The 10,896-nt window shown below is 36.3% G+C and overlaps 1 protein-coding gene across 3 annotated transcripts in view; it reads right to left on the minus strand.

Moving 5' to 3' along the window:
- Window positions 1–7,644, minus strand: part of Map3k19 (mitogen-activated protein kinase kinase kinase 19) — a 54,658-nt gene extending 47,014 nt beyond the window's left edge. For all 3 annotated transcript variants that reach the window (XR_007350899.1, XM_048812189.1, XM_048812195.1), the window contains exons 1-2: window positions 7,377–7,644; window positions 2,105–2,299 (exon numbers count right to left, since the gene is read on the minus strand). Coding sequence is in view for 2 of the 3 variants with exons in the window: in XM_048812189.1 (XP_048668146.1) it covers window positions 2,105–2,278 (174 nt within the window). In the remaining variant the exon portion in view is untranslated. The remainder of the gene's footprint in view (window positions 1–2,104; window positions 2,300–7,376) is intronic.
- Between the last annotated feature and the right edge of the window lie 3,252 nt (window positions 7,645–10,896).

Below are 10,896 nucleotides of genomic sequence, written 5' to 3' on the forward strand. Positions count from 1 at the left end.
TATATATATATATATATATATATATATGTATATATATATACAGGAGTTCAGGTGAGGGATGTTGACTTGAGTTACAGCAGGTGCCATCTCCATATTATTGAGGGATGTTCACATTTAAGAAATGAAAAGAATGCACAAAGGAGATTGGGTAGAAGATGTCAAATAAGTAGGGTAAAATACCAGAAGGAAGCCAGTGGAAGAAAATATTTCAAGAAAAATTGGTGTCCAATGTTACTAAGAGCTGAAAGTGAACCAAGGACATTGTAGATGACAGACAAGAATAATTTCAATAATATGGTAAAAGAAGATGCTAGAATGTCATAGTTCAAATAGGTGAGAAAGTGGAGCAATGAGGGTACATCAGTAGATCATTCTTTAGAGAGGCTGTTGGGAAAAAATCCTCCATGATTTGTGTTTCTGCAGGTCTCATGAGCAAAGCTGAAGCACTGACTACCTTTGTTCTAGACTATGTTATCAAATATGTGTGAAAAATCTTAGAAGATAGAAATAGGGTCTTCCTCTGGAGTAATAAAAAGACATGCTTACTGTCCATTGTAAAAGATTAAGGTTTCTTGAACTCTGGATTCTTCTATAAAGCAACCTGTTGTACGTACTCATATCACCTGGCCCTCTTCAATTTGCTCTGGGAAAATTGGGGCTTGGAAAATTGAAGGAAATGCTGATTCCCAGCCTCTTACTAGTACTAAAAGTAGTGAACTGTGATTTTTCCCTGGCCTAAGAGTCTTGTTTTCTGCCAAGTTCTATGAATCTCTGTCAGGTAACTTCCAAGTAAGGTAAAGACTCAGATACTTCACACTTGACAGTTTATTAAACGAAAGAAAGAAACAAAGGAAAGAAGGAAGAAAGAAAGAAAATTAAAAGGATGAGATAATAAGAGAGACAGGAATAACTGAGGAAGAATGAAGGCTTTGTGGGCTAATTAATAGGATTTTAAGAAAGTTCATGGGAAATGGTATTAAATGTGTTGACCAAATTGTATGGCCAATTAAATAAGAAGTCTTCTCCACTTTATTGATTTAATGAGGATAAACTGAGAGGTAGATGCAGGCTGAGTACCAGGAAATAAATTCAATGACAGCTGTTCAAACAGTATCCTGTTTTTGCTAACTCTTCTGTGGGTGCTGTCTTCCTGGCCAATCTGGCAGTTAGCTTCAGATCCATGTTGCTCATGCCATGGTAACAACTAATACCAAGATGCTTCCTATGTGAGCAAAACTTCTACCCCCTTTCAGGCAACAGTTACAGAGATATGCATCTTTATAGAAAGAAGTGGAAAAAGATAAAAGGAGAAAAAGGAGAAAAAAAAATCATGACTAATATGAACAGAAACCACCCAAACTTCCAGCTTTGACTGGTTCACTGGGGAGGTGGGTGCTGGGGTGCATAGTGCTTATTAAAGAAAATCAAATTGGTACAAGCTGTCTCATAGCTCAGTGCTTCCTGATAACAACCTTGGATCCACTCAGTGATTAGGGAAAGGTCTCAGAATTTTTCATAATAGATGTTTCCTGCTCTAGGTAAGGGTGGTTTGGACCTCCAGGGGAGATTTCCCTGACACAGATAAATTTCCATGGGAAACCATCGATAAGGCATTGCTGAATGTTCAGGCTCTTCCTGGTCTGCATTAAGGTTTATAATACTCTAGCAGTTAACCCACCAGAGAGTGAGAAACTGACCCAAAGAAATCCAAATTCATGTGATTATCCCCACTGTCCTGGAAAACTCCCCTAACTGTTATCTTTAAACTAGGTAAAAACTTAAAATATATCATGATAATGGAACAGAAAATGACCTGGAGTAGATTCCTTTTTAAAAAAAAAAAGTCAGGACAAGCCTGTGTTAATCAAAGGCTTGTTCCGGCCAGAATGTAATGTGACTGTGACCACTATGTTAAAGGGTGCCTGAAGCTGAGAAAGATAGTTAGTGATAATGACCTTGCCTTCTGAACAGGGCTTTGGATGGACTCTAGATACTGGAAGTTCATTAGGCTGAGCAAAAAGGAGGAGCCATAATCCTGGAAACCAAACGTAAACATGCTTTGTTTATTGGTGTGGAACCATTGTCTTTCTCCCTCCCCTTGTACCTCTGTTAAATTTTCTTCTGCTGCAGTAATGAGAGGAGTATTTCCAGTCTTTGGGTGCTGAAAGTCAAGGTTTCCCAGGATGGAATAGACTTTAGTAATATGGTCACAGATGAGTTTCATATCACCTCTTGAAACAAATTCCAGGAAATCATGAATCAGTTTATTTTTATTCATTTTGTTTGTTCCATATGATGCCTTCAAGAGAAAAGAAATGACATAATTATATGAGAGCCAACAGTAGGTGGTTCAAATGTAATATATTCTGCTTTTACTGTCACCTGTTTCTTTCACATGTAAAGATATTATAATAGCTTTTAAAGCAATTTTTTTTGGGGGGGCGGGTACCAGGGATTGAATCTAGGGCACTTAACCACTGGCGCACATCTCCTGCCCTTTTTTGTATTTTATTTAGAGAAAAGGTCTCCACTCTGTTGCTTAGGGCCTCACTAAATTGCTGAGGCTGGCTTTAAACTTTTGATCCTTTTGCCTAAGCCTCCTGACCTGCTGGGATTACAGGCATGTGCCACTGCAACCGGCACAATTTTTTTTTTTAAAGGGAGAAAACCCTACATTTCCACCAAGAATGGTTCTCTACACATGTTTTAAGGAGCAATAATAACTTTACCATTTCTTTGGAAGATCTACTATGATACAGGAAAAGAAAGGATAGATAAATACCAGAATGGAAAGAGCACTGACTGAATCTGGGTTAAAATTCTTTCTCCAAAGAGCACCAAAGTGTGTGATCTTGGGCATATCGCTCACCTCTGAGCTTTAATTTCTCATCTCCAAGATGCAATGATAGATCCTTATTCAAAAAATTGCTGAGGATCTGAAATACCACATACAACCGGTTGGCACATTTTATGGGTGAGAATTTTTGTTGAATTTTATTTTCTTTTGTATTGTTTATTAACCTCCCTATAATTTTCTTCATAGAAGTTTCTATCTCTCCAATAATGCCATAAGCTCCTCTATAGCAGGGACATTCCATGTTTTACTCTTTTGTAGCTTCCATAATTCTACACTGTGTGTCATTGAGGAACTTAGAGGCCACCAGTCTGGATCTTCCAGGAAGGTCTTAGATTTAAATATCCTATCTCAGTTTTCCAAATCTTTAAAATAGTTCTTAAATTACAATTGCAATATTGAAAATCTACCCCATTTCCATGGAGCATATTGCTGTTAGAAACAACAAAAATCCTCAATCAGACTCTACATTTCTACTTCTGCATATGACACCATAGTCAACTGTACATGGTCACGTGTTATTTGTTGCAATAATCTGGCATTGGATTGAAAGCCAAAGAATAAGAGGCTCATCTCATAGTATAGCTTTGTGTGTGTATGTGTTTGGTGGGGAGAATCTAAGAAAAATAAACAAGAAAAAGTCTAAAATTAATCTTCAATGTTCTAAACACACAAATGCCTTCAGAATTTATAGGGCAACTACATAAAGCCCTCTTTCTCAAGAAAGAACATCACTTCATTCCAGAAACAGTATTATTCTGTGAATTCATCCATTCATTAGGAAGAGCTATATGCCCTTTGGAAGCTTTCATTGACCTGTTGCAAGGAACATAAATTAATTAAAGCAAAATACATGATTGTCAATGCAAGCAACAGCTCATGAATTTTACAGATGCCAGAGAATGGAGATGACAACATGGGCTGAAACAGCCCCTGGAAAGAAAGCATTGACAAAATTTGGAGAGTCAGAGAGAAGGAGAAAAGGCAGTTCTGACAGGGAGATGAGGCTGAGCAAAGGCCTATCTATACTCAGGGCCAAGGAGAGGAGAGTGGAATCAGATGACGTCTACACTGCTTTCCCCAACAGGTTGAGGAATGGAAAGTTTCTCATGGAGAGTTTGTAGCAATGCTTTTTAGGACCACTGGAACTTTAGGAAGATTATTAGAACAGAGAATGGAAAGGCAGAAACAAAAATTTAAAAGCAATGGTTAACAATAGGATTGTGATTCACTGGCCATAGAAAAATGAAAAAATAAGTTTAAGAGTTTGAGGGTTGGAAACTGAGGAGGGCCTGATGCTGGAGGAGGAAAGTCTTCCTTTTATAGAATAATAGATGAGATCATCAACAGAGCCAGTAGGTAAACAGGGTGTATTGTCTTCTTGGTTTTCAAAGAAATTGTGGTCTTTCCTTATTCCAGTTTCCTAAATTTGCTTGAGAATAAAATTCCCTGTCTCCTTGTTATAAAACAAACAAACAAACAAATAATTTCCAAGTTCCTTTAGTAGGTATGGGTTAAGGCTAGGGACTCTCCTTCAAAAAAAGTTAATATACTTTAAAAAATAGACTTTATTCCTTAGGGCACTTTTAGATTAACAGCAAAATTGAGTAGTATAGCAGTTTATGTTCTGCTTCTCCTTCCTGTCCCTGGCCTATCGACAGCCTGCACCTAAATGGTACGTTTGTTAACAATCGATGAAGCTACATACCAGCAACCTCACCTGAAGTCCATAGTGTACATCAGTGTCTGCTCTTGCTGTTGTACATACTGTGAGTTTAGACTAATATATAATGATATGTATCCATACATCAACTATTGCAATTTTATACACAATAGTTTAATAGCCCTAAAATTCCTCTGTGTTCTTCCTATTTATCCCTCATTCCCTCAATGGACCCCTGGCAACCAGTCATCTTTTTATTTTCTCTAGTGGCTCTATCTTTTTTCCCTTTAAATTAAGCATTAAGGTAGTTCCTAACAATTGCTAACTGACCTAATGATTAGAAATCAGCCTATGACTTTTCTTTCTTGCAGACCTTTTTATCATCATTACCTGTTATTACTTTTCATTTAACCGTCCTAGGATAGATATTAGTTTTCTCTCTCAACTTCTAACAAAGAATAATTTGAAGTAGAGAATAAATTCCTCAAGACTAGATCTTTTTTTCAAAGTGATGTTACATAATAATAACAATAACATAACAATAGCAATAATATTCAATGCTTATTGACTTACTATGTGCCACATACTGTTCTAAATGTTTTACATGTATTTTATCAAGTTAGTGTCAAATTATATTATTCTTTCTATTTATATATGAGGAAAATAAAGTATAGGTCTTAGTAAAATGGGATCTTATACTGAACAGATAAAAGTGCTAGTTCCCCAAAAGAGCTAATGGAACTAGTATTTAAAGGAGCATTTGCAGAATAGACCTGTTTTTTTTTTTTTAAGAGAGAGAGAGAGATAATCTTTTTTTTTTTTTTTTTGTAGGTGGACACAACACAATGCCTTTATTTATATGTGGTGCTGAGAATCGAACATGGGTCGCGCCCGTGCTAGGGGAGCGCTCGACCGCTGAGCCACAATCCCAGCACCCACTGCCCACCCCCAGACCTGTTTTTGACATTTGGAGCTTAGATGTGCTAAATTCATCACACTCATAAGCAGCACTGGACTGGGTTCTGCTTTTCTTTGTTTTGTTTGTCTTTTCCCCTTTCAGCTCTGATCCCCTCTGGCCCTCCTTTCTGCCAGGGTTCACAAGAACCCAATCTAATGTACCTGAGAGGTATCTTCAGATATGTGAAGGTATATGGTGCTGTTATATGTGTGTAGGGGAGCAGGTTTTAAATTTACACAAATGATATTGTACTATAGAATTTGTTACTTTTTTTTTAAATTTTAGACTTTGTTTGTAAGCTTATCCTTGCACTCATATGTGTCTCTGGGTTTTTTGTTTGTTTGTTATGCATTCACTATATTTTATTATCTCCTCTTTTGGTGATGGACATCTAAGTTGCCTCCAACATCCCCGAACTCAGCAAGCAATACTGTGATGAATACCTAGAGTGGGCCTTCTCGTGCACTGGCGAAAGTTTCTCTGCCATGATTGGGTCAAGGGTATTTAATTTCACTAAACACTGCCAATTTCTTCTCCAGAATGACTTCATCAATTTACACTTCCACCAGCAATGTCTATTTCCTTTAAGCTCTTCTAAGAGAAGCAGAACTTTGTTTGATTGCTGTTACTTAATCATCATTCTAGTCATTACTTGGAGCTTTGCTACGGGCAGAGAGAGCAGATGATATACTCAAAATCAGGCCACAGAAAAATTTCAAACCAGTACAAATATCTGTCCTAACAAATTGCTTTGCAACTTGGCTTTATATACACAGTTGTTTTTGAAAATGCAAAAGTATTTGCAATATCATTTCAGCTAAAAATCCTTTCAGAAATAAAGGGTAATTAAAACATGTCTGTCAATAAAGCTAAAAATCATATTTGAATAACAACTAGACAAGAATAGGTATTTATCTCACTAGCTTATGCATAAAGTAGAAATAAAACCTCAACAATATCTTCCCCAAGTTTATTGCCTAGGGAAAATGCTATGAAGTTTATGGTTTAACTCAGGCAATCTTTGAGAATATTTCACAAGTAGTAGCTACCATCTAAAACAAAAAAGTTTCGATTTATCAAAACCACAATCCCAAAGTTATCAAATCAAATCACTATAATACCAGGCAACATGGTCATTATTTGGTCATTCTTTCTCTCATAAGCTCATTGGTGGTCAGAGAAAGACAGTAAGAATGAAATAGACCCACAGAAATATCCCTATACATGTCGCTCTTTCAATTATGATGCACAGACCTACATTGCTCAGTGAGCTCTATTTCCTCCTTTGACCTTCAATCTGTCTAAGAAAACTTTTCAATTTCCCATTTAGAACTGTCTTGAGCTGTGATTTTTTTAAATAATATTTCATTTCATAGGGCTTTCTGGTTTAGCTTCTATTGAAGCCCAGTCTTAGTTTTAATTCTATGCCTGGTTTATCTACTTGTAAAGTCAAAAGCTTTTATTATATTGTATATTTTGGTTGGAAGTTTATATAATAAAGATGAGAATTCCATTTTATATTAATAAAGTGTGTTCAAGAAATATATGTATATAATATTGAGTAGTTATAAAACTTATACCACATAAAGTTTACAAATATTTAGATGATTAAATTGTCTCTGCATATAATTCAATGGAAGCAAGTGCTTTTTAAATATATTTTTCTTGTCATTATTAATTTAGCCTATGGTTTACAGGTGTTTGCATTTATTGGTAGGGATATCACAATACTTGAAAAGTCAAAAAAAGCTCACTAAAACTCTAAGGATATAATTATTTGATATTAGTTTTCCCCATCAATTTACCTGTTATTCTTCCTCTGGGACATCCTTTGGGGAGAAAAAAAGTTTCAACACATGGTATTATCTAAAATGGGATAAAAAAGTAGAGATCTGGCTTACCTATGGTTTGTTTTGCTGAAGGAGTTGGTACACAGTTGAAGAGTTGCCAAGCCTAACAGCAACCAACATCATCCTAATTCATTGTGGCACTGATTTCCAGGCTAGCTGTCAACCCGTAATTCAACTAAGAATCCATTAAATGCAGCATAGATTTAGATTTTTTTCTCTGATTTTTTCCAGTTTGCATAACCTGAATATTTTTTAGAAAAATAATTAAAACTGGTTCTGGATGCACAAACCCTTCAGTTAGCTGCAAGGAGACTGCTTAGTTTACAGACTGTCACCCAGGCAACCATCCACCGTGTGTTTAGCTTAGAGAATTGAAAGCAGGACAATCTCATCTAGGAAGGAAAACAAGAGTTGTACACTGTTTCAAGTTGCTGTGTGAGTGCTTAAAAAAAAAAAGGTTGGGCCCTTGTGTACCTCCCTGGTTAACACAACTGCCATTATCACCTTACTTACAGAGATTATCTCTAGGAATGGTACAGTTTTGTAATCTCTGTCATGTGCCAATATGGTCTCTTTCCAAATCTGTGGCTATGTTACAGAGCAAGAATCCAATAGATTGCCTGTGAACTCATTGTGTTCTGGAATCCATGCTTGAGAAACCACCACTGGATGGAAATCCTTATATTAGAACAAGCTAGACAAGCTTGTGGTATTCTGAAGCAAAAACTTTAGTAAGTGGTCTGCATTTTTGTCTGTCTCATAAATGGCAATAAACCCACCTGCAAAAGACTATGGACTACAAAAACATACTCATAAGGAAGTAGACTCAGGGGACTCTAAAACATAAGTTCAGCTGACCTTTGTGTGTTGCTAGGTTTTTTCCTGCCACTTAGTGAGAGTGCAGTGGTTTTTGTTCTAATGATGTCAGTAACATTACATATTCTCAATTGGAGGTGGTGCAGATTTATATCTGGTAACTCTTGGGATGCCATTAAAAGCATGAAAGCTTGGGCTGGCGCTGGAGCTCAGTGGCAGAGCGCTTGCCTAGCATGTGTAAGGCACTGGATTCAATCCTCAGCACTGTATACAAATAAAATAAAGACATGCTGTCCACACATAACTACAAAAAATTAAAAAAAAATAAAATTTTATTTCTGTTGTGTTTTCATTCTCTATGATTATTGAAACTAATCTTTGCATTTTAATTGTTTGGCCAATTTCTCATTTTAATTCAGATGTTCTTTCTCAATATCTATCTTGAAAGGGAGCTGATGAGATAAAATAACCCAAGCTTGCAAGACAGACAGACTTGGGCTTCATTAGCTCCATAGTTGTTTATTTAACCTCCCTAATAGATTTATCAATCTGCCAAATAGTTGATAAAATAACCTTTATAAATAGGGGTGCCAAGTTAAATGATTAATAGTTTTCATTTGGAACATACTTGTAAGAAAATAATAATAATAAAATATTGAATATAATAACAATTATTATAATTATTATTATTTATGGTACTGAGGCTTGAACTCAGAGTCTTGTACATGCTAGGCTAGTGCTCTACCATTGAGCTACATTCCCAGCCCTAAACAATTATTTGTTGTTCATCTGAAATGTAATTTAACTAGGTATGCTGTGTTTTTATTTGCAAAATTTGGCACTCCTACTCGCTGACCTCCAGAGCCTTCAGTTGTATAGTTAGAATAATAGTATCTTCCTTGCAGGGTTGATTGTCTATGCAAAAAATCTAAAAGAATTGTCCAAAAAAATCTTCTTAGAACTAATAAATAATACAGCACAGTAGATCTTTAGGGCAGTGAGACTATTCAATGATAAAGTAATGATGGATACATGTTGGTATATAATTATCAAAATCCGTTAATGCCTATGTGAACAGTAAACCCTAATGTCAACTTTGGACTTTAATATCTATGTAATTAGTTAATAATAACATATTGATATTGATTCATCAATTGATATACACTGCATCAATAGAAGATATAAGTAAAAGGGGAAACTTTTTGAGGAGAGGGGTATGTGGGAACTCTGTACTTTCATTTCAAGTGTTTGGAAAATCTAACAATGTCTATCAGTAATTTTAGAACAAAAATATTAATAGGAAGCATTTTTACCTAAAAAAAACCCCTACCACTAGATCTGCTAGAAGCAGATACATATATACAGTATATGTATCTACTGGAAGTTATTTTTAAAAAAGAATGATGTAAACCCAAATGGGCAGAAGCAAGAAAATAATGAAGTAGGGCTGGGATTGTGGTTCAGCGGTAGAGCGCTCCCCTAGCACGGGCGGGACCCGGGTTCGATCCTCAGCACCACATAAAAATAAAGGCATTGTGCTATGTCCATCTACACCTAAAAAATAAATATATATTTAAAAAAAAGAGAAAAGAAAACAGGTCACACTCCCCCTTACACACACACAGAAACAAATTGTCCCATGGCAAGAGCCACTATCGAGAGAACACATGGTTAAGGGCAATAGGAGAAGCAGCTAAATTGTTTGGAAGACTTCAATGGTAATCCAGAGAGAGATGCTGGAGGTACACTAGGTGATAGTAATGAGGAGGGAGAGAAAAATTGTTGAAGTCTTCATATAAAGACCACCAAGTAAAACTGTTACTCATAAAAAGGAGCTGAATTTGTTAAATTTGTCGAGCAAAGAAATGATATGTCTCCAAAGGAGGCATTAGGAAAGGATACTTGGAGTTTTAGGTGCCTGAGTTAGTTATAGGGGGGTTTGGCAGGGAATTTGTAAACTAAGTGGATTACTTCAACTTGTTTTTAGAACACACGGATCTGTGCAAAATTAATATGTGCACTTGTTTTGGAAGGTGTGCACTTAATGCCTCTGCATTAAGCTGAGTTTGATTCACACATTGTGCTTTGGTGCAGTTAAGCTTCTTTGTGAGTGAGGGAATGATTGCTTTGTAAATAGTGGTTTCTGTTCTAAACTGGACGATTTGAAATGAATTTTGGAAGTAAAATTAACAGGATATGTTAAGGAGATTGAAATTAGAAGTTGAGGGGCTGGGGATGTGGCTCAAGCGGTAGCGCTCTCGCCTGGCATGCGTGCGGCCCGGGTTCGATCCTCAGCACCACGTACAAACAAAGATGTTGTGTCTGCCAAAAAAATAAATAAATAAATTCTCTCTCTCTCTCTCTCTCTCTCTTAAAAAAAAAAGAAAGAAATTAGAAGTTGAGAGACGGGAAAGGAATCAGGGAAGACTCTAAAATTTGGGATTTATCCAAATGTATAAATTGGGATGTCATTTATTGAGATGCAGATAACCATATAGGAAAGCTTGAGGCAAAAAGAAAAAAAAAGATAAGAGTTACATGTTATACCTACTCAAGTGTGAGGTGCTTGTTAGTCTTCTAAGAATTGATACCATGTAAGGCAGCTGGATAAAGCAGTTCAATGGTGTTATTTGGGTGTGAGATAAAAGTTTGAGAGTCACATATATATGGATGACATCAGGCCATGGGACTGGGTGAGGTTACCTGAAAGTGTGCCTGAAGTAAAGAAGGGGCTCACCCACTCATTCATTCAACA

This window comes from Marmota marmota, unplaced genomic scaffold, assembly GCF_001458135.2.
Source record: "Marmota marmota marmota unplaced genomic scaffold, marMar, whole genome shotgun sequence".
NCBI classification, from domain to species: domain Eukaryota; kingdom Metazoa; phylum Chordata; class Mammalia; order Rodentia; family Sciuridae; genus Marmota; species Marmota marmota.